The following is a 25,770-nucleotide window of genomic DNA, read 5'->3' as shown; positions in this document are numbered from 1 at the left end:
TACCTAAAATAGCTGAAAACCTATGCAAACAGATTGACAGCCCTGCTTGGTTTGGAACTGTAGAACGTTACATGAATCACGTGACCGCGCGGCGGCGAGATCAAAGCGTTTCGTAACTCTGTTATTATACGACTCTGGCGCCACCTAGAGTCAAAGCGGCGCGTGTGTATAGGAACTGTCCTTATACTGTTTGACAGAATATGTTTCCACCCGGGCACAATTCACAGTTACACTGGCGGAAAATGGCGAGCCACCTTCGTTTTGTCGCTCGGACTGTCATGGTCCAGAATGGCAATGTCGATGCGGCATACGGCGCTCTTAACAGGTAGTGATCCGATGTTTATTAACACACAGTCTCACTCATTAATTTAATGTTTACCTCTAATGAAAAAATTGCACCGTCATTTTGTTGGTGTCTCGTAGATGATGGCATAGACCATACGTACAGTAACAGATTATAGGAGTCATCTTTCAAAAAAAAGCATTAAAATGTGTTAATGAATTTGTTTTTTTAATGGGTTCAGACAGGTTAATAAATACAATTTAATGCAAACAGATGACCTAACATTCGTTTCTAGTTAGGACTGATGGCTAACAACCCAGTGTATGTTAACGTTACTATGTTAGATCGTTTCTGTCTGCGTTTTTCCTAATTAAATTAAATTTAATTAAAATAAAAACAATCGCGATGTTTGCGATGGTACGTTTTTATCCATCAATTTATTTTTTAAATCCTTTTAAAGAAAATTTACATCAGTAACTATAGAGGGCGCAATCGTACCCCTAGTGCAGTGGTTTTTAAACATTTCGGCGTGCGCGCCCCCTTGTGTATGGTGCATGCTTTCACGGCCCCCCAAAGAAAATTCGTGACGTAAAACCATTTCAAATATGTTTTTTTTTATTTTATGTATGTGTATTAACTTTATTTATTTTTGTTCCTTTATCTGTTTGTCTTGTGTTTTTTTGTTTGTTAATGTGGTTGTATACTTTTGTATACTTGTTGATATTTGCAATAAAAATAAATAAATAACAAAACATATGAAACTATACAATGTAGTGTGGTTGGTTAATATCTGTTCTTCTGATGTTTGATCACTAACAATTTATGATAAAGTAATGTGTTTTATAAAATGGCACCATCTTGAAAACCACTGCCCTAGTGGTGTAGCCCATTTAAAAAAAAGTTAAATTGCAGTTTGTTTTTATTGTGAATTAATGAATTTTTTAAGGATTTCTGTGTTGTATAATAAACAATTTTATGTTATTACTTAATATCTCATATTCTGACATTGTTACGTTCATTTTCTCCAGAATTCTGTCGTCAGATGGAATCATTGAATCTGTGAAACGCAGAAGATACTATGAGAAACCCTGCCGTAAGAGGCAGAGAGAAAACTTTGAGAACTGTAAGAGAATCTACCATGCTGAGATGGCTCGAAAGATTTCTTTTGTATCAAGGACACAAAGAGAAGATCCATGGCTTGGATGTTAAAAATGATCAAGAAGTGACTTCAAGAAACGTCTAGTTATGAACTGTGATCAACTTCAGAGACTACATTTACAAAGCTGAAGATCCAGAAACATGAGTACATTCAGCAAATATTTACACCATCCCCATCAGAATGTTATGAATGTGTTCTGTCACTATATTTACATTTTGAAAGCTGTTGTTTTGACACGTTGGCTTTTGTTCGGCTGTTGTAAACTATTACATGTTCTCACCAATAAAAAGCTGTCATTTCACAAAAAGATTTTAGTTTTATTTATTTTTAGAAGTATGCATTGTAAATAAATGAGACATTTATTAGTTTATTGAATGTAGTTTAAATTCAATTCGTTTATTTGTTTCATACACAGTTGTACACATGATACAACTTGTCGTGAAATGTAGGTAAACACAGTTCCAACACTAATTCGTTGTCTGGACACAATAGACAGACTCTTATACTACACATTCCTAAGTGGCATGTGGCAACCCCTTGAGCGAATTACACCGACGTTTAACAGGCAGGAGGTTGATGAGGACCAACAGTTCAAGTCTATGTGCAAAAAGAACACGAGTATTAATGTTCAGATCCATTAATGTAAGATCCATTTTAAACAACTAATGGAGTTTTTGCAAAATGAGGAATTTTCAACAATATAAATACACCTTTTTGGCAAATGCTTTAGTATTGTGGCTTGATATTTAGCGCAAAGGTTTCAGGAAATGCACAAAAAATTTATAAAATGCATACATTGAAAGCACTATATATTGCTTTGGATATATGCTTCGGTCAAATCAAATGCATAAAAGACAACTGTTTAACATAACAGTTTCACAAAGCAAACTATTTAAAAAAAAGATTATGTGTGCTTATTTCAAAATAGTCTTTTTATGTTGAAATTATTTAGTTTGCAAGGAAGGACATTTAATAATCAGGCTGAAAAAAGGATAAATTGCACAACATTTAATAACCTAAAGGAACTTTGCAGAACATGCCTGTGTTTTTCACGGTGCTCTAAGCTTCTGTTTAATGTATTGTATGTTATATGGGTTGTTCAATGTATATACATACTGTATCTGCAGATGGTTTCTCCGTCCTAAGGTCATGTTTACATTTAACTGTAGCTATTGGACATTTCACAGACATTTCTTTTGCACCAACAATGTTACTCAAAATTGTTTGGTTTGCATATTAAAGTCGCAATGAAATTAAACGTAAAACTAATGTTTTGTCTAATTTGTTTTGGAATATTGTGGTATTTTTTTTTACAAATGACTTCACTATTTTTAAAAAATCATGTGCCCTCATCATCTTTAATCAAAAATGCAAATCTCCTCTGTCTTCGAAACAATCTTTCTTTACTTCCGGTCATGGTAGGTGGGTGACCCATGACCCAACTTCAAATGATCCAATCAGTCGATGGACGAATTCAAGTCCAGCCCTACCTTTATTCATTTCAGAAGCCACTTGAATAATCATCACCACGGGGAAAATAAGCCCATTTCGTTTCATGGCGACTTTAATTCCCTCCAGAGCCCTTTATTTTTTATTCTTTTATTGCTTTCCTTTTATAAACACAATTGCTGAACTTAAAGCTCTGTTTGCTCTCTTTAATGTGTTTTATAATTCATTCATTATTTAGAGGAAATCATTAATTTGCTAAGATTTAAATAACTTTTAAAGGGATAGTTCACTTTAAAATGAATATTCTGTCATCATTTACTCATCCTCATGAATCATTTACTAACCCTGTATGAATTTCTTTTTTCTAATGAACACAAAAGGAGATATTTTGATAAATGATGGTAAGCACATGGAACCCATTGAATTCCATCATATTTTTTATTCCTACTATGGAAGTCAATGGTCACTATCTGCTGTGTGTTTACCATAATTTCTTAAAATATCTTCTTTTTTGTGTTCATCAGAAAAAAATAAATTCATACAGGTTTAAAACAACACGAGGATGAGTAAATGATCACAGAATTTTCATTTTAAGGTGAACTATCCCTTTAAATCACTAACCCTAACAATGAGTTAAACACGAGTCAAATGGTTTTGCTGTTATTGTTTTTCTGGTTTCATTAGCATTTGCATGGGGGATGGTTTGCTCTCTTCAGGCGTTCTTGTTTTCTGGTAACTGTGCTCTGACTGAGTTAAAGCTGTACGGCTCACTATTAGATCAATCCCCACCATGAGTGTTTGTAATAATCAAGTGCGTTGTAGGGGGGCGTGGCGGTTTCCAGATTGTTGGGTGGGTTGGTTTGTTTCCAGATTGTTGGGCACGGTCAACACGTGACCTATATTCAGTGTGAATGTTGATCTACAAATGGAGGAATTTGCAGTTATTGACCTTGAATGACTGACACAGTTTACATATTACATCAATAACAATACATAAGTATGCATACTGTAGCTGCTAGTTTCCCAAATGCACCAAAAGGGATATTGTTATGACAACTTTCTGTAACTAATGCTTCTTTATTAATAACAAAATAGTAGATTTAATAAACAGGTTTTATCTACAAACATTTTAACATTTTGTTAAAGGGATAGTTCACCTTAAAATGAAAATTCTGTCATCATTTACTCATCCTCATGTTGTTACAACCTGTATGAATTTCGTTTGTTCTGATTAACACAAAAAAGTTATTTTAATAAATAATAGTAAGCACACAAGTGATAGTAACCATTGACTTCCACAGTAGGAAAAACAAATGATGGAATTCAATGGGTACTGTCAACTGTGTTCTTACCATCATTTATCAAAATACTTCCGTAATATTTGTTTTCCTATAAATGGAAATCAATGATCAACAAATCAGCTGTGTGCTGCTTACAATCATTCATCAAAATATCTTCTTTTGTGTTCATCAACATAAAAAAACCTCATACTGGTTTGAACAACACAAGGGTGAGAAAATCATTTTTTTTTTTTGGTGAATTATCCCTTAAAACATTCTATCTACAGTGATTCTGTCATTTTACATTTACATTGTGCATTTGGCAGATGCCTTTATGCAAAATGACAAAATGCATTCAAGGTATACATTTGATTTATTTCAGTATGTGTGTTTCCTGGAAATCGAACCCACAACCTTTGTGTTGCTAATGCAATGCTCTACCGACTGAGCTGTAGGAATAAAACACTGTCATTTGGTATGGATATCAAAACTGAAAGGTCCACATGAATCAGGAATGATTTGGGATGCACAATAACTGTTTTTTTGACTACTATGGTTTAAAATATAACTACGTCTCTTCATTCATCCTATCACACAGTAGATCTTAAGTGGTGGCAGCACTTCAAAAGACTGTTGTTGGCTCAGTAATTAAGGTTTAGTGTAAATAAAGGCCTGTTGTTTTAATGGGAGTTTACTTCAGATAATATATATAACTTGTCTAAACAGAAAGTTGTTATACATTAAGGTATTTATTAATCTTAGCTTATGTTCATTTCAGCATTTACTAATACAAAATCAAAAGCTGTAACGTTAACAAGAGTTACTGCATGATGAACTAACATAATCAATGCATTGATATTAGCTAACATTAACAAGATTAATAAATGCTAAAAATATATATTGTTCATTTGTAGCTAATGCATTTACTAATGTTAACAACTACCATACTGTAAATTGTTAAATGAATGTTTAATGTGTATCACTGTGAACAATACTGCTTGACAGTTTTGCTGACCATGGGGAGTCATGCTCATCTGTTTTGAATGAAAGTGATCTAATAACGCCTAGTGTCCTCAGCTGAACCTTTCCTTTTGTCAGTCAAATACTGTAGACATAATACTATAAATATGCCATCATCATCATTACCAATAATAAAATCGAATAACAATTGCAATAATACCACATATTTGATATATTTCATAATTTTCATTTTATATTATATCTTTGTTTTATGCATTTATTATTTGTTCTAAAATGTATTTTGTAAAGCTTCTTTGCAACAATGCAAAATTGAGAAAAGTGCTATGAAAATACACATAAATTAAATCTAAGCTTGGTTAAACTGTTTTGAAAGTTTCTTCCAGCTTTAACAGAATAAATCTAGCTTTAGTCTCATATGTCTGTTCTAAGAACTGCAGGTATGTAAAGTGAAACGATGAAAGTACTTAATGTGCTCCACAAACGTTCCCAGGTACAAACTCCTCCTCTAGTTTAACAATACGCATGCATGTGCTGTGTTCTAATTCAGACTGCCGTAGTAGCAGCTTCTCCACACGAGTGCCACGTGCAAAGGGAGGGGGCAAGCAAACAGACGATTCCGACCAATCACGGCGCATACATCTCAAGATTGGTTCTGCATTCTGACCAATCAGCGATTGCACCTGTTTCTTTTACCCAATGGGAGTTCAGCCTTGTTTTGGCCATTGTCCAGCACGTGTAGCGATCAAGCGACTCACATGTTGTCCCTCGCTGTAGAGTGACGCGGTTGAAGAAAGGAAGAGCATATAAGTGCAGAAATTTCCCAAAGGCTTTAGTTTATACGAACACGACGTCGGCACACAATCTTTGTAAGGATAAAAGTGTAGAAAAATAGTTTTGGGTGTACGAATAGTGCGTCAAGGACTTAATAGTGTAGCTGGGCAGTGGTACCGACCCAGAAAACGATTCACCAACAAGGTAAGAAAACGTACAGAATTCCTTCTGTATTTTTATTTTGTACTCCAAAGTGCATTATGTTTGGCATTAAACAAATCGTGTGTGTGTGTTTTGCATGAATAACCAATTTGATTTGTCAATCCATGTGTTAAATAAACCAATCCGGGAAATAAATTTTTTCACAAACTGACAGTAAAATCCGAGCAGAACGTGTATTGCGTTTTGGTTTGTTTTCCCTTTTCAGCTTTTGTTATTTACATTTGATCTGTTGTTAAGTTTAAGTAATGTGACATTAGAGTAATGTGGAAATTTAAAAGATCGTGCGTCACACGCGCCTATAACGTTATATGGTTCACGAGCTAGTCAACACACAATTATTCGTCCTTAAACGTTTATGTCTTTCCTCCTCTGTAACAACAACCCTATCCAGTTACATCTGGTTAAAGTTAATTTGTATTAATAGTACAGCCTGTTTTATGAGTCACGTGCCCTAGAAAACAGTCATTTGTTTATCTCTCTAAATGTCCGGATTTGAAATACTACACTGGCTTTGTTTCAAAACATTGCTCCTTACCTAAACAGGAGGCGTTTTAGGGGACGTCCGTTACCTAAAAAAAAATAGCCAAAAATTCTGTCTAGGTAACAGCTCACTATATTTTTGAGAGGCGGCTTGTATTTGATTATTTAATCTTTCACGTGCTGTTCTTCTGGATTGTGTGATATATATATTTTTCTATTTAAACAAGATTATTATAGTAGTGATATTTTAGTGATCTGCCTCTGCTGTTCAGTGTTGGAATGTATCATGAGTTCCTCCATCAATCTTTCATGTTTCACACACGCTTTTCTAATACCGGCTGTTCATTCAGTGCCTGACACTCTGTACAAATTGTCCTCCATTATATTCTCAGTCGTTTATTTTTTACACTAACTGTATCTTGTGAGAAATCACTTGGTGTGATCAGTTAAATCTGGCTTTTATCTGTCAAATAACCCCATTTTCTTTTTATTTTGGTGCATCTCAGTAATGCTGTCACCGGTAAGCCCTTCCATATGGCAAGTGCAAGACTCCCTCTCCTCCACATCCAGCCACCTGTATAGTGAGAATGACCAGACAGAAGATGAATCTGAGGTGTTCTTTTCGGAGGGTCCCGGAAGTGTGCCCGATTCCAAACCATGCGCGTTGGGCAAAGACAACAGTCGAACTTCTGGATCACCTCTAACGTTTGTGAACCAGAGAGGCGTTAGTGTTGAAAATGGTCGGACTGGATCTCCAGCTTACATCGGTCAGACCTCAGCATCACCTAAAAGGATTCCTACAGAGGGAGATTTGAGGTTTGCTCGCAAAGTAAGTCTGGATTGAAAATGTCTTCTGCTGCATAAACCGTTTACCTAGAAGTTTTATCTTTTGCGTTTCTGAAAAATGTCTTGCAACAATATGCGTTTATCTGGATCTGCGAAGACGGGCAGGAGCGTCACACTACACTTTGTTCTATTGACTTCTATTCATACACATGAAGGCATCAGACCGGAAATGTTGTAACTGTACCATAGTTCAAGTCTGGTAAACCATGCTTAAATAGATCATGCGTATATTTCTCATATTTTTCCACATATTTTCACAATGTCATTGTTTGAACTCAATATAATGAACTCTTTCCCTGCTAGCGTTTTTTTTTAAAAGTTGACAGCCAGCGCCAGCATTTTACGTGATTTTCGCAAAAGATTTTTGCTTTTAGTTAAAATAGATCTGATCCCTGTCTGGGACAATAGTTTTTTTTTTCTCCGCATTAGCATGCTAACAGACCCATTTAGAAAACCTTTTGGGTAAAATTAACCAGTCAGTCAGTGGCCGTGGGTGGGGCTTTATCAATGTGATGTCACATTAACGAGAGAATCAAATGGCATGTCTAATGAGGCTGCTTTGGTTTAATGGGAATCAAAAAAAAGGAGTGGGTGTTTTTTTATTGTAGGGTTACTGTGTTCAAACAATGCCAACACACACACATTTATGTCCAAACATCTCGTAAAAGTGGATTTTTCATAATATGTGCCTTTTAAAACAATTTGCTTAACATTGCACTTTGGATTGTTTCTGTGCCTTAATCAGTCTGTTGTTTTCAAATTTTTACGACTGTCGTATTGATAAACACTTGTTGTCTTTACAGTGTTCAGAATTGTGTGGGTATATCAGGCCTCTTTTGGAGCTGTTAAATGGATTAAAAACGGGTCGATTTGAAAAAGGTAAGGTGTGGCTATTAATGTATTTTTTGGTTTGTTTTACACATTACTTGAAGTAATTTCTGAATTTTAATTTACATTATTTGCAGGTTTGAGCACATTTCAGCAGAGTACTGCCATGGATAGACTGCGAAAGATTCTGGGGGTTTTGCAGAGACCTGACCTTGGGTATGTAATTTGAATTGAACGTTGAATTGAACTTAGAATATTTCAAACTGTTGCATTAAATATAAATATATAAATATAAATATAAATATTATTTTTAATTAAATGTCTTTGTGTTGTACCACAATAGGGAGAAGTATATGGGGACTCTTCTACAGGTGGAGGTGATGTTGAAGGTTTGGTTCCCTCAGGTGATAATTCAGCATCGTGATGAAACCTCTTCACTCCACAGTCCTATTGCAAGCGTACCACCACGCTGGAATCAAGACCAGTTACATATTCCTGTGAAGGTAAGCAACTGATATGCATGTATTCTTTTAAGACCAAAAAATATAATCTGAAATGATGTTTGTAATTTAAAGTTCAAGTGAGCTCTTGTCATTCCTCTAAAGTGCACCATATTATCTTAATCATTTAGAAACGCAGATTAAGCTGGACAGACTCCGACTCCCAAAGTTCATCAAGCAGCAAACGTTTTCACGAAGAGGAACGAGGACAAACCCTCAGTGACAGCAGCTCGTGGCTGAGCGCCTCTGAAACCATCGACCTTGAAGACGACAATGCAACGTGTGCAAACCAAAAAGAACTCATAGAAAACAGCAGAAAGACAGACTCTTTAAACATGACCTCTGCTACAGGAACACCGGGAAAATTGTCTCTGCTTGTAATTCCACACACAGCCAGAGATGGCAGCCATTTGGGTATGCAAGACTGTTCGGTCTCCTCCACGACTCTTATTTCCGACTCGCAAGTAGAATTAGAGATGGGTAACAAAGAAGAAGCGATTGCAACACAGGGCCACAGTAAATCTGTGAAAGGGGAGGGGCCAGAAAGACAAGTTAATAGCAAATCTTATCCCACAGCAATGTCAAGCACATAGCATTAAGGAATTTCTGTGCCTAAGGGAATGAATGAATTGAATTAGCATTTTTTTCCTGTTGATGTCAGGAAATGTTTTTTTTAAATGTTAAGATTTTTTTTATTTAAACTTAAACGTATCTTTTTTAAAACTGTTAAGATCGTACACGTCCTGAAAGTCCAGTACAGTGTCTTGCAGTATATGCTTAAGTTGTGCGCTGACATGCACAGCTACACTCTTCTACACTGCCTTGTATAATAACAGACTGCCGCAATAGCTCTCGTGTATTAAACATACAAACGGAAAGACAGACGTATGCAACGTACGTCCTGAAGCCTGAACAAATCACGAGTCGAAATATACGTGAACGTTCTTTCACTTGAACGAAAAAACACTGAACACACGATGAATTGAAAATGCATTGGGTTGGATGATATTTTCAAGGCAGTTTTATTTATTGGGTCATTACTTGAAGCCAGTGAATTCACCTGAACAGCCTTAAAATGACCCATTAAAGTCAGGATTGTGGACTGAATTTGGATAATATTGTTTATTTATTAAGAAGTTATCTCGGGAACATCAAACATTGTCATACTTGGATGCATAATGTCTGATTTAAAGAGCAAATGGTCATTATTTGTAAACATTTGCCAAAAACAGTTTGCACATTTGTATTGTATTGCTTCCATGTTCAACTTCCATAATACTTGGACAATAAGACACTTGCACAGTTGCTTTGGTTTTACTCGCATTCATTTAAAATTTTGTAAGTTTTGTAAATCTGAGCATTATTATATTTACTGCTCTCTTAAGAGTTATCTGTTTAGGTTAATGAATATGTTGGGTTTTACACACTGTAAAGATCACACTGCAACAAAGATTACATTTTTATTAAGCTATTTGTGGAATTTTGAGGCGAGTTAAAGGACAGTATTTAGTAAGTGTCATGAAGACTGCAAGAGCAATGATAAACTTGTGGGAATGAGACTTGTATAGTAAAGTCAATCGTTGTGCAGATGTATGAGATCAATATATTTATATGAGTATATTGTTGGAATCTCATCATAGAGATTGGTTTTTAAAAGGGAAATGCTTAAAAGGAAAACACCACAGTTTTTCAGTGCGTGCACTTTTAATCTTTCTACTGCGCTTTTTGAATCTGTTAGCATTTAGCCTAGCCCCATTAATTCCTATGGCTCCAAACAGGAATGAAGCCACCAAACATGTTTTACCGTAAATTCACATTCACGAGGCGCTGTACAAAGATTAAAAGTGCACAGATTGAAAAAAGATGGGTATATATTAATTCGACTAAGTTGAGGTAAGAACATAGTGAAATATTGAAAAACTGTGGTGTTTTCCTTTAAGAAAATGTATTTGGGATTAATGTTGAATTCTGTTTAAGAAAGCTTCATGTGATGCTAACGTTTTTTCAGGACACGTCAGCCAGTGAAGCATCGTTTTTATACTGGTTCTTGTTTGTTCGTTCATTTGTTTTTTGTAAATGTCTTCTCTAATATCAATGTTTTTTTATCAATGTGTTTCACTTTTTAATATTAAATGTTTCTTATGGACTGCACATCATGTTTATATTTCTTTATGTATCTAATAAAAGAAAATTTACTAGTTGTAATAATAGCGTGATTTTATCAGCTGACTGGCTGATATCTAGCCTGGGAAAATCCAGACAACTTCCGGCGAATTTAGATTTGCTCTGCAAGTTACTACTGAGAATGGTCTGGTTTTAACCTTAACCAGGCTAGCTGATCTACACCATACCAGCAGTCAAATAGTGGACTGTGTATAAGGTCCATGTCTGACCCCTGCTGGATGTTTCGAAGTTATGTAATAAAGTAAATCTGAGTCTACCTACCTAACTACTTGGATTTACCTATCTGTTTGTTTTCTCTTCAATATTATGTCATTTTATGAAAATAATGTTAAAATGTTTTTGTTTTGTAATGAAAGAAATTAATATACTGGCACAATTAAACTAATTTCAAACATTTAGAGACACGCATCCAAATCGAAATCATAAAAACAAATTTCAATCACGTGACCCTAAACCTTTGAACAGTAATGTATATATACAGTATACAAAATTACTTTATTCTGTGTCTAGCTGTTATAATTTCTGTTAGCTTTTCTGTATCTTCTGTGTGGGAGTTCATTGTGAACAGATGCCTCCATGGTTTTGCAGTATCAACGCAAGAACCTGTAGAGGGCGCCGCGCAGCAGCAACCTGCATTGCTGGAAAAATGGCGGCTGGAAGTGCAGGCGCTAGCGGCCGCAACAGTGGCTCATCGCCGGCCTTGGAGTCTACTTTAGACCGTCGTTTTCAGACTGTAAACAACACCATGGAGTCTATTCAGGGACTATCCGTCTGGTGCATCGAGAACAAGAAATTTCACAGTGTGATCGTACGCTACTGGATCAAGTGGCTGCGCAAATGTGAGTATGTAGCACGTTAGCATGCTAATCTGAGCTCAGGTGTGATCTGGCACCTGCTGTGCGCTGAAGTCTGATTCTCTTGCAACTTCACAGTGGCCGTGTGTGACGTTTGTGTGATTGAGTGCCATGGAGGTTATTGCAAATCAGTAGTTTGCCTTCTTTAGATAACTTGACAGTTGTTGTGTTTGTTAGCAAACTGCTAACTTAATCTGTCCCTTATCGGGTCAGAATGTAGGTCGTGTCTCAAACTTAATACGCTGCCGATGTAGGCATCATATTTGGGTGTCGTTGACATGTCGTAGTCAGCACCAGTTTGGGACATCGAGGGAACATTACGAGTCAGAATCGTTTTGAGGGAAGGCAGGTTTGGACATCATGCGCGATGCTGTAGCAGTTTTGGGTGTCGTGCGCAGCGCGTGTAGATTTTGTGGACATCATCATAGGTTACTTTTGGTCAAAAAAAGTTACGTTTGGTCATTAGCGTTTTTGGACATTTGGCACAGACTCAGTGTCCAGAAACATTGTCTGGTAGGCAGCTCAATAGTGTAAAGCTGAAAATTAAACGATGTCTTATACTAAATAGTATACTTGTTTGGAGTATTTGGGGGAGGAAGTGTTCGTGTTATGTATTCATCATCCAAATTCTCCTACTTGTTTTTGTTATCTAAAAGTATGTTTATTTGAGTATTTATCTGTGCTGGAACTCTTAATTTGAAAAGGATCTTTTAACCAAATATGAAAATTCTGTCATCATTTACTCACCCTTATGTTGTTACAAATCTGAATATTATTATTTTTTGAACATGAAAGGAGATATTTTGAAGAATGTTTTTAACCAAACTCTTCATGAGCCCCATTCACTTCCATAGTATTCTTTTTTTCTACTATGGAAGTGAATGGTGCTCATGATCCCTTTAACACCTGTAATCATTATATTAGAATACAGTACATTAGCATGACTAGTGTATCCTGACAGGTTTAGCCTCAGAATGATTGACTTTGCATTATCCAATGTTGTTGCTGTTTTATCATGCAAGATGCTTTAGGTTGAAAATGCTTGTCAAGATCCAAAGTGTCATGTAAATTTAGCTGCGTTTTTATTACTTGTGCTGTTATTGACCGCTGTGTACTTCTGCCAATTGCACCAGCTGGGCATAAAAGTTGGGTGTATGCCCTACGCTGGGTTTTAGCTACTATTCAGCCTTATTAAATATTCTAAAATCCAGGCTAAAGTCTACATTTGTATTGTGTATGTATGCTATATATGATGAATATCACGTTGAATGCATCATATTAGAAAAGGCTTGTTTAATTTGTTGATTAACTCTTTAGTTTCACCTCACGCAGCTATTCTTGTTAGAAGTGTCTTTTTTTTAAAAAAACATGAGGAGCTCAGATGCAAAAGCTGCTAAATGCTACATCCGGCAAAAAAGAGAACGATATTAACCGAATGCTCTCGGCACGTATTATATGTTCATTAAATATTTTAGGTTCAAATCTGCTTAATCCTGGCCTCAGGCCATTCTGAAATACAGGTTTGTTGGCAGAATCTATTAAAGGGATAGTTCAGCCAAACATGAAAATTACCCCATGGTTTATTCACCCTAAAGCCATCTAAGATGCATATGTCCGGTCCCAGCTGATTATACTATTTGAGTTTTGCATATTATCTGGACAGTGCCAGTAGTTTCAAGCTGTACTGCAGTTGTGTGAATGGTTGCATGCTCTGTACTCAGTTTTAAAGAGATCCCAAAAACAACATTTTACTGTCTGCATGTCATAGACAAACTTTGAAAGGCCTTGCCATATGATAAAAAGAGTAAATTTGTTTAGATACATTATTATGTTTAGAGTTAGGTTACTGAAATGAGATTTCTGTGATCTAGGAGCGGTTTCCCGGACAGGGCTTATCTTATGGCGCTTTTCCATTGCATAGTACCCCACGGTTTGGTTTGGTTTAGTTTGGGTCGGGTCAGCTTTCTTTTGGGAGCTTTTCAATTGGGTGCATTACGATGTACCCGATACTTTTTTTCGTACCACCTCGGTTGGGGTTCCAAGCCACCCGAGCTGATACCAAACATGACGCGAAAACACTGTAGATCACTGATTGGTCTGAGAGAATCGTCACGTCATCGCTATAATGTAAATATTAGCTTTAGCTTACTCTGCTAGCTTGCGCTGTCTCAAGCAAACATGTTGTTATCTGTGTTCTGCTATAAGTTTCCAAACACCCTTTTAGCAATGAAAAACATCCACAGGTTGAGAATCCGGGACACCATAACAGTTTTTTCCAGACTTGCAGTTTGTGGCGGCACATTCGCGACGTGCACATCCGCATTATATATGCTTAAATGCAACTTGAATGAGGCTCAGCGGAGCGCCGTCGATTTACGCCACGGGTCGGGTGTTTGAACAGAAACTGTCATGTGAGACAGAGGTAGTTATTAACATGATGTGCAAACATCTATTTGTGGTGGCCAATTTTAATTTTGTGGCAGACTGAGAAATAAATGAATGTATGGGAATGTACAATAAGGCTCTCACGTGTTTGATGTCACAGCAGTAGGCAGCGTAAATATAACAACACGCCTATAATCCCTCCCACTCCGAAGTGATACTAAACTCGATGGAAAAGCTAACCACGCCAAAGTGAGGTGAGCTGACCCGACCCAAACTAAACTAAACCGTGGGGTACTATGCAATGGAAAAGCGCCATTATTCCCAGACTAAAATGCATGTTTGGGCTGCTTTAAGTAAAAAACATCTTGCACTGACATATCTTAGCACATCAGTGCCATTGTCTTGTCTTGCACACCTGTAATGTTTTTTGTAAAGTATGTTTATAAAAACTACCCAAATGTTCTGAAATAACTAAGGTCTAGTCCAGGATTAATCTAATCCCTGTTTGGGAAACTGCCCAGTAATGTTCAGAAAATGTTTAGTCACACACCTAGAATGAATTATACTCTTAAAAAAACATCCAGGTAGATTTTTGAGTGCTACAGATATTTGAACGCTACACTTTTCCCTCTAAAAATCGATTTGCACATGTAGACTGCAGAATCTGTGTGCTTGCTTAAGACTAAAATGCTATGCACATTTTTATAACATCTTCATATGGTTGTTCTCATTGTTACATATTAGTTGAAGTTTTTAAAAAAACACCGGAGTGTTTAGTGCTCCGGAGAGTAATAATAATACTTGCATTTCAGTACTTGCCGATACCGATACCGAGTACTTAATAAAAAACATGATTTAAATTTACAGGTAACAGCTTTAGTCATATAATTTAACAAAAAAACAAGGGACTAGTTTTCCAGTTTGTTATAAACTCTGCCTCTTTAGACAACATAAGAGGCATTAACCCCTTGCACGCCGCTCAAACATAGACATTTCTCAGACCGTGGTATCGATCCCTGGTATCGGCGGACTTTTAACAAGTAAGAGTACTTTAGAAAATGTGGTATCGAGGCCGATACCAGTATCGGTATCGGTGCATCCCTAATTTGATGTTTATGAGAACAAAAGTGCACTTACATGTAAAATCAATTTTGAAATTGTTAGCTAGTGACTTGAGTTACTGGGATCTGTTGGGATTGAAACCAGTAGAAAATCTGTGGTAGCGTCATAGTGATGTAAAATGTTCATACCGTTTCATCTCTAGTTTGTACTTTGTTTATATTTGACTCATGCTGTGTGATCATGTCACTGCTATTGCACTTTAATGCTGCTTCTATCACCTTATGACAATGGATTTATACTTTGAATTAGCTAGTCTGTCATCAATGACAGCTTATTGGATGGGAAAATGCCCTTCCTTTTCCAATTTTTTTTTAAATACAGTCATAAATATCATTACAGCAAATATTCGTAAAAAATATATCATTTTAGGGCGCACTCACACTGTCCAAACCAAACCGCGCTCGGGCGCGTTTGACCCCCAAAGCCTGGTTTGTTTGACTAGTGTGATCGCTCTGTTCCGCGCCCGGGCGCGAATTGGTTTTTCGCGCCACGGCCGGGTTGCAGAGGTGGGCCGGAGCGCGGTTCACTTGGGCTCAGGCGCGGAAGGCTGTGGTGTGAGCGCAATCGCGCCTGAGCGCGATTCAAAAGGTGAAGATGTCAGCTGCGCGACCACTCACCTTCAGCTGCCTCCGTAAAAACCTTTTGATTCGCACAGACTTATCATTACGGTGGGTTCCAGTGTTAAGAGAGAGCTTTACTTCCTGCTTTTTTCAAAACAATCGCATCTTAATGACGAAAGCGCGCCCGGACTCGGATCGATAAGAAGTACAGTGTGAGTGCGTGCATCTGGGGGAGTAGGGAGGGGTGACAATCGCGCTGGGGCTTGGTTTGGTTTGGATAATGTGAGTGCGCCCTAATTTTGAGGCTGTATTGCCCACCCCTACTTTGCACATTGTTGTGACTGGTAAATGTAGTCAAGTTTGTAGCCGACGTGTTTGACTTCATGCAGAGCTGTGCAGACAGAGAGGATTAGCCAATGACAAAATCCCATTGCTCTGTATGTATGGTTACGGCTCACTCTTACGGAATTTTGTTGTCATAGACCTGTCAATCATCTGCATGGTGCCGCATGACGGTTGAAAACATTTAGCTTAACAGCTCTTATCCGAGTTTTGCACAAGATCGGCTCTTCTGATTGGCCTTTACAGAGACCGCCGATCAAGCTTCTTTAAATTTAAGTGGCTGATAATAATCAATCAATCGGAGCACCAATAGTATGTGTTCAGTTCTTATTTTATTTATTTTTGAGATTTACTGCTTTGTATTGTAATATTGTGACATGTAACTACATGAAATCAAAAGGTCAGTGGCGTGCATTTTTTAGGTGCAATCTAGTGCATTTGTAGTGCTTTTGTGGACAAAAGTTGTTGACAGCTGTTCTACAATAGACCAAAAAAGAGAAGACAGATATTATGTATCAAATCCTGCATTTTTTTGAAAATCTTTGTGTTGATTCTTGTGTGCATTGTAACAAATGAATGAAGTGATAACAAAAAGGAGCGCTGCTTTTAAAACCTTCTTTAAAGTTTGATGTGATGTATGTTCAAGTGAGTTTGGTTAGAAAAATTGACACGGGGTACTTTCTAGTGCTGTGTTCAAAATATCGATACGACGATACATCGTCATGGACGCCTGACGATGCGCGCATCGATACAGCACCTTCCGTATCGATTCGGATGTACTTTTGAAAGTAATGTGACGAATTGCTGTTGATCCGTGATCCATATGGAAAGGATGCATGTGTCCCGCGGAGTAGCCTACGTAGAGTTAAAGGTGGCGGGGTATACTTTCACTTTGCGTGTCTGTCTCGCTGGTGCACGTGTCTGCATAGTGAACCGCGTACTCGCGCTCTCTCTCTCCCGCGCGCATTAAAGTCAATGAGTTCAGTATGAAAGCGCAGATATCTTAGCCTATACTACTGCAAAGGGCTTTATTAGCCATGCTCTTATAAAACAGTACTAACGCATTTGAGAAGAAACACGACAAAGATTTGCATGTGAAAAGTGTACATCTAGAGAAGAGATACAGAGCTACTTCAAACTATAACTGTCACATTAATAATCTGATTTCTATTAAATAGTATTAAGTCTGACTGCATGTTTATAGATATATTCATAGATGTAGAATAATGAGAGACAAGAGTAAGGCACCATCTTTGTAAAACTGCTTTTAAAAAAACATAAGTTAAGTACTAACTCTGGGAGTTTAAATATTTCTAATAGCTAATAAATGAATGGCAAAAACACAACTGTTACAACACTGCTTATTCAATGTACAATAAACAAATAATAATAATAATAATAATGTTACTAAATTCTGAACAAAAATGTAATTCAAAATAGTCTTGTATCGTGATGCGCATCTTATCGGGACCCTTGTATCGGGATACGTATCGTATCGGGGAATTGTTGGCGATACACAGCCCTAGTACTTTAAGATTTTTCCACTTTTTCAGTTTCTGGCAAAGCTTTAAAGCTCTGTTTCAGCAAAACAAAGATCAAAATGTGTTACATTATACAAAAACAGTGAGTGCGTTTACATGCACAGTCTTACGCCGATTATGCTTAATAAACTGATAACACGTGGGGTCATGTAAACGCGTAAAGCGGTTTTCTTTAATCGGGGAAAGCCCATAAACAGCGTAAGCAAAAACCGATCGGCACAGGTAGTTTTTTGCTCATTACGTTGATTTCGCGTGGCATGTAAACACCTTAACCCACTTTCTCACGGTTGTGTCCATGTGCGCATGTCTCCGCGTATGAAAGAATATAAGTATACATGTGATTTTTGTTGCAGTGATACTGGCAGTACTTGGTTAATTATTACAGGGTTCTAGACTCTAGTGCGACCTAATTTCTCAATTGGTGCGACTTAAAAAATAGGGCTTTTTACACCTGGTCACCCACTTCATGTGTTTTCTCTGATCGGATAGCTGTCTGATTCGTTAAAACTGTTACATTTACATTTGGCCACATAAATGCTTCTTGGCAAAACGGATATGAATCCGATCTTCTAAAATTCCGCACAAAATGTAATTACACTTAAAGGGATACTTCACCGATTTAGCATTCAGCTTTGTATCTGTAGAAACCCGGCAGTATTACTGAATGACCATGTTTCCCTCCCTCATTTCCCCCTGAGAGGAGAGATATCTGCATTTTGGTTCTGCAAAAAAGTCCTCCGATGATGTAATATGACGATTTTTGCATCATCGGAGGACTTTTTTGCAGAACCAAAATGCAGATATCTCTCCTCTCAGGGGGAAATGAGGGAGGGAAACATGGTCATTCAGTAATACTGCCGGGTTTCTACAGATACAAAGCTGAATGCTAAATCGGTGAAGTATCCCTTTAAGATGACGTTTATGCAACAAAAGGCAGGCCTAACTGTATGTTATACTGTATGTTGGGCAGGGGATGTGCGTCTCCTTGCTCGGCATGAGTTGGAGCACGCAGTACAGAGTAGCATGACGGGGAAAAGGGTTCACAAAACTCTCTTTCAAAGTTTTGTTTCTTTGTTTAATGTCTAGAGATCGACCGATACTCATTTTTTTAAACCGATGCCGATAACAAATATTTGAATGCTTATGTGCCCGATAACCGATATGCTGAACCGATTTTTATTTACTGTTATACTTCTGTTTTTGACATTATTACTACAAAACTACTGAACTGAACAAACCCTTATAATAATAATAATAATAATAATCATCATCATCACAATCACTTCCTCTTTGCATACAAAGTCATAAATAGAGAGGTCTGAAAGAGTGAAGAATAATATTAATTTAATGAATCATGTAGAAACTATATTCCCAATACATGGACCATTCCAAACACCCCTATCACTTCGTCAGAAATGGACTGATCCAAAGTTCGCGCTCCGGTTGCCAGGTTACGGAGCGGGAGAGAGAGAAAAGTATAGCAGAGTTGGCTGCTTGTTATACATAGTTTATAGAGTAAAACAGGTTGATTAAGTCTCTTTTTTGGGATATAATATCGTTGTTTTGACCAGCAACCTGAGCCTTCAGCAATCCAACCAGTAGTTAGCAAAGAGATTTTACAAATAATATCACTGACTGCAATACTACATTCAGGAAAGTAACAATCAAAACGGCTTATATATCACAGAATTTCTTAACTGGTAATGTTATTTGATGTCAGAATAATTAATATTTTGTTGTTATAGCTTATGAAATGGCTGTTGACAGCGCTGTTTATCTATGCATTTACTCGCGCATTAACTGTATCAAACTGTGACCGCTTGCGGAGGTAATAAATAATGAATTAATATCCACAGACATTTATTTAGATATTTTAGCAAAATAATGTCTATCTGGGAAATGTTAATATAACTTAGGGTAAATCTTGTTAAAGAATGTGGCTGTGCTTTAGCCTTCAACCCCGGTAAGTGAACAGCAATATGAACGTGATTTTAGGATGCTAATGATAAGCATAAATAACAGAAAAACGAATTTAATTTAGCGGTTTTAATTCCACAAAGAATTAATTCAGGGCTGTTTTATTCATGCAAAACTACGTCGTTATTGGGACCGGATTTTATGGATCAGCCTGCGTGACTCTGTGAGTTCGTCTCTAATCTTGGACAAGCTGCATACATTGCTTTTAATATATCAACTTATTTAACATAACACACATTAATGCACAAATAAGATGTGTTATAAATGCCTCATATGCAAAGTAAGTATACTCAAAGACCTTTTAATGAAGTCGCGTCACTCCGCCGTCATATGTGCTGTGCACGCTGCTTCTGCTGCTGTGAGCTCCTCTCCTCAGGATGCGTCCGGCGCGCAATTCTCAATTCTCTCGTTTATCGGTCAATCCGATATTACAAAACCGATATCCGATCATCGGAAAATGCTCAAATATCGGGGAAAATATCGGAAAACAGATATATATCGGTCGATCTCTATTAATGTCATTCGAGTTTGTCATGGGACTCTTTTATTGGTTCTAGAAAGCTTTTTTACCCGCTGCCTTTGCTCCGTTTAGCAATTAGCATGTCACATTTGTTTGTTTGCCTCTTTGCCGGCTAACTTCCGGGTGACGTGTTTGCGTTTGGGAGGAGTTATTTGCTGACAGATGTGTTTTCATCAACCAGAAATGTGTCCCAGACCACCTCTTGAAGTGGTTTGAGCGATCGGATTTTAATCCGTCTCGAAAACTTTTCGGAGGGCATTTACACCCATTTTTATGATCGAATAGCTATCCGATCAGAGAAAACGCATGAAGTGACCAGGTGTAAAAAGCCCCTTAAATAGAGAAATAAATTCATTCCTTGATTCGCGTTGTTCACTCATTTAAAAATAAATAAATCTAGCCTAATTTTCCCCAAGGGATTAATTTCAAGTGCAAAAAGCATTAAATCAATAGAATATGATGATTATGTCTATGTTTGGTAAAAAATAAAATAAATGAGCCTACACAAATTTTTTATTTAAATAATTAGCAAATTAACAAAATGAATAAAAAAGTAGCCTAGCATATATGAGTTTGTTATTTTGTGACGCGTTCCAAAACCGACTTTTTTTTAAAATAATTTTAAAAGCACAATGTTTTGTTGTTATTGTGAGTGTAAACAAATTTACGCCATTTACAGTTTTGCATGTTGTTTTACTTTTATCTGTTTGACCATGATTTAAGGTTATTTAAGGTGCAAACTCCTGCTGACCACTCACCTGTCAATCTGCCGACAATCTTAACATTTAAAGTTTCACATTAAATGCTAAGATATTTGTACAATCATGGCCCTGTGCTTATTTCTGTTTACATTCTGTCTGAAGAAACGTTACAGGTTTCTACTTACTGCGTGATTTGCGTTGCGGCCGGGTCGCGGTCTTTATATCAAACGGGCGGGTATGGATTAAATTGATGCTGATGTCGGATAACGGGTCGGGTTTTCTGTTAATCATGGATTATCAAACAGGAATGTGCATGACTCGTATAAGAAAAATAGAATGACAGCTTGAAAATTATAAAATACATGTTTATATTCTGTGCATTAATCCAACATGGGCACTTGTATAAACTGCCGTGTTAAAGGGATAGTTCACCCCCAAAAAAATTCTGTCATCATTTACTCACTCTCATGTTGTTACAAACCTTGTTTTGATGAACACGGAAAAATATATTTTGAGGAACGTTTGTAATAGGGATTGACCAATATGCATTTTTTTTTTTTGTGCCAATGCTGATACCGATTTTTGTTTCATCATCAGCCTTAGCCAATGACCGTGCATGCTGCCGATTTTCTTGAGCCAATATTTGGAGCCGATACTGCTTTTGCTCACTTAATTTACATAATAAAAATGACACGACGATGCCAAATGTTACAAGCCTCATTCAGTGTTTCCCATAGATCTGAAATTTACTTGTGGTGGTAGCTGGTGAAAAGGGGAATCATTATCCACCGACAAAAAATTGTATACTATACATGTGACAAAGAACTAATAATGTGTGACACAACACAATACTTTGATTTATTAAACATTAATATTACTTTCACATTATAGTTCATTAATCTAACCACCCCAAACTTTCTTTGCCATAAACAAAGCTGACACTGTTTGTCAAAGCACCACGAAAACACTTGATGTTTTTGCACTGATATATGAAGTAATTTGATGACCCCTTTTATCAAACTCAATATATACAATACTATGTATATAGCCTATTAATAGACAGTGCAGGTCTATAGATTATAAATGTGACTGATGTTATAATGGTAATAATTTCTATTAGATAGGCACTTTTACTGCTTCTGCTTTCTATTACTCTTTTGCCGATTAAAAAAAGCTTAATCCACTAATTATTTCAGATTTAAAAATCTACTTGCTGTCCCGATGACAGACTTTACATTACAGCTTTGCGTTTTCTATATCCTGAGTCAGCTAGAGCTTGCTCGTTCAGTATAAGCACTGCTTTTTGCTACAATCTCTGTGCAAACTGTTTAGATTTTAGTAAAGATATGGTCTATTAATAATAAGATTATAAAACAATGGGATAAAAAAAATGAAGCGGCACGTGGTCTGAAACACTCGAGCTTTAGCGCGGTAGCGCTCGCGGCCGTTTTCCGATGGACTCGGGTTTTACACACAATATTAATCAGACTTGGGACCCGAAGGAATGAACTAGGACCGACCCGGACCCGACTGACCATTTAAAATATAAACACGGAACCGTACGGGTCCCGCGTCCTCAGTGAAAAAAGACCTCTAATGGTAAAACTCTGCTCAAGTTCAGAAACATGAAAGGATATATGTGACACTGAGGTTGCTTCGCGTCGCACCCAAATTCATTGAGAAACAGAGAGCACGTGAACGGACACTCAACGGGAGAGACACAACGTGCTTGCACGCAAAATGAAGCCAACTTAGATGCTATAAGCATATGCGACCATTTTGGTCGCAGTGTAGTTCCCTGGCTGCTCCGTATGTGCAGCAGTTGATCCAGTTTGCCGCACTGGATGATGAGTTTATGACGCGTACATCATCTTCACGGTCACCCGACCTCCACCTCTCTCTTTCTCTCTTTTTCTCTCTCTCTCTCTCTCTCTCTCTCTCTCTCCAGTGTTTCCCCTACCATTATATAAGGGGGGCGCCCCGCCCTCCTTACGGCTCGACCCGCCCCCCTTGAAGGTCAAGTAAATTTGATTTGATTTTCTTTGAAGTGCCAGGGAACAAATTGTTATTTTATTAAACAAACTAAACAGCCCTCAAGTAATATGTTATTTATCTTATTTCCACGATGGCACGATTCTGTATGTGTTTGCGCGTTTACAATTATCCAATTGAGTGCGCACATTTATATTTTACTGTTCGGCTGCATTTACTGCGCATGCTCTCTCTCTGTGCAGCGCGCGCCTCTCTCTCCCATAACTGGTGACGGTGTTTTCAAAGTCCACCTCCGTATACTTTATTTTTTTGCGTAAACATCAACAGTCACGGATGTTACTGACAGAGAAGACGACTGATCGAGTTTATCATGACTTTCCCACACACACGCGCGCATTCTCTCCCTCTCTCATGCTATATATGCTCGCGCCGCGCACGTGTTTTGTAGTAACTCTGTGTAACAGTAACATTGTATCCTGTCATATTTCTGAATTTGCGAATGACGCGAATCGGGCAGCGCCTTTCCCTTTGAACACGTCTTCGCGCAAGTTGAAAATATGCAGCTCAAGCGAAAAAACTCAGAGCAGCTTCAAGAACACGCACGCAGGATCTTTTGACTTTGTGTGTGTGAGAGAGGTAAGAATGGTGCCCACGTTGAGAAAACTTAATAGAAGACTAAAGTACGTATGTCACTCATCTAATTACAGTATGTTAACTGGATAACACTGGATATAACTCATTGTATAGTTTAGTAAAATAATGTATTTTGATTACACAAATCATATATGATTGTTTTACTAGCTGCTGACCAGCATCTATATGGCTAATTTCTAAGACATGTTGCTGATGCAGTACTGTGTGCTGTACCTTTTCTTGATAATTAAGTCTTTTGGGGTAGCATCTTATGCCTAGAATTATTCAAGGAGGTTGATTCTTTTAACTTCCTTCAAAGTTTGATCAATTGTGCATAATGACATGTGCAACAAATGGATATAGGGTGTCAAACTCATAGACTTGCATCATTTAACTCTTTCACCGCCAGCGTTTTTAAAAAAAGTTGCCAGCCAGCGCCAGCGTTTTTCATGATTTTCACCAAAGTTTAATGCCTTCCAGAAAATGTTCTTCTTTAAATAAATAAATATACAATATACCAAATGAAAGAACAGACCCTCTGCTTTCAAACAAAAAAAACCGTTTCATCCTACCTTTAGTGGTTCTTTTGCAATCAGCTTTTGAATATGGGTAGGTTTTTGCAAAAACACCATATTTTGAGCAAAAAGCAAAAATAATTCCATATTTGTGACGGACTTTTCATAGAGATCCCATCCAGAGCGATCTTTAAAACAGACACGGACATGCAGCAGCTTGCCATAGGGCAATACTTCCGGTTTTAAAAAGTTGCGGAAGGGCGCCACCTGGTGGATAATAGCGGTATTGCGGAAAGACGGAAAATCTCGTCATTGGCGGGGAAGCGTTTTCTCTTAATTGACGAGATATCTCGTCAATGGCGGGGAAAGAGTTAAGACGCTCTTTTTAAAATATTTTGGGTCAACCTCTGGCACAGATTTAAAGCTGAAACTTATCAAATCCTGTCAGAAGTCCAATGTCATTGAAACACACCAGTGGCTTTGCTGTCATCAGTATTAAACATGTTACCCCTCGAAATACCCCTCCCCACAGAGCTCCCACATAACAAATCACAATTTAACCCCTGTATATACATACCCAACCAACACCCCCCCCCCCCAAGATGGAAACCTAGGGGAAACACTGCTCTCTCTCTCTCTCTCTCTCTTTCTCACTATCAACAAAACACGGGTCATCCAGTCGAGTTCAGAAAATACGGAAATTCGTAAAGTGATTTTTTTTTTCCTGGGAGTGTCGCAATTTACCTGGGCCCAAGTAGAGCCTATGTATGGGAAACACTGCCCATTTAAAAAAGTAACATTTCATTGAATTAAAAAAAAAACTCTACTTAACAAATAGTAAAAACAGGTGAGGGTGCTATGGAACCATGAACTGCACTCTCCACAATGACGAGGAATCCTTTGATCAGCAAAGGATATTGATTTCTAGCACTTTACTACTACAAATATATATATAGAGATTAAAACTGCAAGCAGTGATGGAAGGGCCCTCGCACACATGACACCGCCACGCCGTGGCATAAGAATTAAAGGGAACAGTAGTAAATAGGCATTTAAGCATGTAAACATAGGTGAACTATTTAAAAGTGTAGTATAATGTGCCACATTTCCTGTTGCTAATTACAAATTACAGTGAGGTAGCATCGTGTAAGAGTGAGTGAGTGAGTGAGTGAGTACATGTAAATATTGGCACGTAGATGTGTTCAGTCCAGGACTCTTATTGATCATGTAAAATGTAGGGCAGATCTGACTTTTAACAATCAGTGTAAAACATGTTACTTCTTGTTGCCAGCAGGTGGCGCTATGGCCATAAGTGACTATTGTCATGTAGATGTGTTCAGTCCAGGACTCTTATTAATCATTTGAAGTTAGGGAAAGATCATACATTGCATAATCAGTGTAAACATGTCACTTCCTGTTGCCAGCTGGTGGCGCTATAACCATAAGTGACTATGGAGATGTAGATTTGTTCAGGTCAGGACTCTTAGCAATCATGTGAAGTTTGGGACAGATCAGACATTGCATAATCATTGTAAACATGTCACTTCCTGTTGCCAGCTGGTGGCGCTATAACCATAAGTGACTATTGACATGTAGATGTGTTCAGGTCAGGACTCTTAGCAATCATGTGAAGTTTGGGACAGAT

General features: G+C 37.5%; 3 protein-coding genes across 3 annotated transcripts in view; all 3 read left to right on the top strand.

Annotated features, from left to right (window-relative positions):
* The first annotated feature begins 194 nt into the window (after nucleotides 1-194).
* On the top strand, nucleotides 195-1,749 carry mrps21 (mitochondrial ribosomal protein S21). Its single transcript, XM_065282077.1, has 2 exons — nucleotides 195-325; nucleotides 1,312-1,749. The coding sequence occupies exons 1-2, from the start codon at nucleotides 201-203 to the stop codon at nucleotides 1,490-1,492; spliced, it is 306 nt and encodes a 101-aa protein (XP_065138149.1). The 5' UTR covers nucleotides 195-200; the 3' UTR covers nucleotides 1,493-1,749.
* Nucleotides 1,750-5,910: 4,161 nt separating this feature from the next.
* Nucleotides 5,911-10,950, top strand: ciarta (circadian associated repressor of transcription a). Its single transcript, XM_065287795.2, has 6 exons — nucleotides 5,911-6,127; nucleotides 7,132-7,454; nucleotides 8,275-8,350; nucleotides 8,437-8,515; nucleotides 8,643-8,802; nucleotides 8,931-10,950. The coding sequence occupies exons 2-6, from the start codon at nucleotides 7,134-7,136 to the stop codon at nucleotides 9,390-9,392; spliced, it is 1,098 nt and encodes a 365-aa protein (XP_065143867.1). The 5' UTR covers nucleotides 5,911-6,127; nucleotides 7,132-7,133; the 3' UTR covers nucleotides 9,393-10,950.
* A 679-nt stretch (nucleotides 10,951-11,629) lies between these two features.
* Nucleotides 11,630-25,770, top strand: part of celf3a (cugbp, Elav-like family member 3a) — a 70,355-nt gene continuing 56,214 nt past the window's right edge. Inside the window, exon 1 of the mRNA XM_065287773.1 lies at nucleotides 11,630-11,822. Coding sequence (XP_065143845.1) covers nucleotides 11,630-11,822 — 193 coding nt within the window. The remainder of the gene's footprint in view (nucleotides 11,823-25,770) is intronic.

This window comes from Paramisgurnus dabryanus, chromosome 19, assembly GCF_030506205.2.
Source record: "Paramisgurnus dabryanus chromosome 19, PD_genome_1.1, whole genome shotgun sequence".
Lineage (NCBI taxonomy): Eukaryota > Metazoa > Chordata > Actinopteri > Cypriniformes > Cobitidae > Paramisgurnus > Paramisgurnus dabryanus.
This window is presented reverse-complemented; position numbering and strand designations above follow the sequence as displayed.

Bases quoted from the DNA above. Each gene is read 5' to 3' on its own strand.
- mrps21 (XM_065282077.1), top strand. From the start codon at position 201: ATGTTTCCACCCGGGCACAATTCACAGTTACACTGGCGGAAAATGGCG. The intron at 326-1,311 runs GTAGTGATCCGA...CATTTTCTCCAG, and splicing joins GCATACGGCGCTCTTAACAG to AATTCTGTCGTCAGATGGAA.
- ciarta (XM_065287795.2), top strand. From the start codon at position 7,134: ATGCTGTCACCGGTAAGCCCTTCCATATGGCAAGTGCAAGACTCCCTC. The intron at 8,351-8,436 runs GTAAGGTGTGGC...CATTATTTGCAG, and splicing joins AACGGGTCGATTTGAAAAAG to GTTTGAGCACATTTCAGCAG. The intron at 8,516-8,642 runs GTATGTAATTTG...GTACCACAATAG, and splicing joins TTGCAGAGACCTGACCTTGG to GGAGAAGTATATGGGGACTC.